Genomic DNA, 485 nt, shown 5'->3' with positions numbered 1-485 from the left:
CGACGAGCTGTAACTCCAACATGGACGTGGACATGGAAGCGGGAGAGGAAATGCCGGAGGAGCCTCTACAGCAGGAGCTTAGCTGCCCCGTGTGTACCCGTCTCTACGAGGACCCCTGCCTGCTGCCGTGCACCCACAGCTTCTGCCGGGAGTGTTTGGACAAGAGCGGCCGAGCGCACCGCAGATGTCCCGTGTGCAGGGCGGACTTTGCCGAGGGACAGGCTATCCCCAATCGTGCTCTCAGCAACGCTTGCGAGGCCTTTCGCCGCAGTAGCGACTGGCTGAGAGGCAACAAACGTCCGGGCGATGATATCTGCAGGATTCACCTGAAACCTCTGGAGCTGTACTGCGAGAAAGACGAGGAGCCCGTCTGCGTGGACTGTGTCACGCTGCACCAGACGCACACCCTATGGCCGCAGAGAGAGGGATTGGGGCTCTGTAAGGTGTGAGCTGCTGTTGTATACATATCTATACATGCAGTCGTT

At 59.4% G+C, this 485-nt stretch overlaps 1 protein-coding gene across 1 annotated transcript; it reads left to right on the top strand.

Annotated features, from left to right (window-relative positions):
• Nucleotides 1–6: 6 nt before the first annotated feature.
• LOC103399716 (E3 ubiquitin-protein ligase TRIM50-like) lies at nt 7–485 on the top strand. Its single transcript, XM_008338360.2, has one exon. It carries the CDS (start codon nt 21–23, stop codon nt 447–449), a length of 429 nt encoding a protein of 142 aa, XP_008336582.1. The 5' UTR covers nt 7–20; the 3' UTR covers nt 450–485.

Source organism: Cynoglossus semilaevis, unplaced genomic scaffold (genome assembly GCF_000523025.1).
Source record: "Cynoglossus semilaevis isolate Cse_v1.0 unplaced genomic scaffold, Cse_v1.0 C18799827, whole genome shotgun sequence".
Taxonomy (NCBI): domain Eukaryota; kingdom Metazoa; phylum Chordata; class Actinopteri; order Pleuronectiformes; family Cynoglossidae; genus Cynoglossus; species Cynoglossus semilaevis.
Note: the sequence above shows the minus strand (reverse complement) of the source record. Positions and strands in the feature narration are given on the sequence as shown.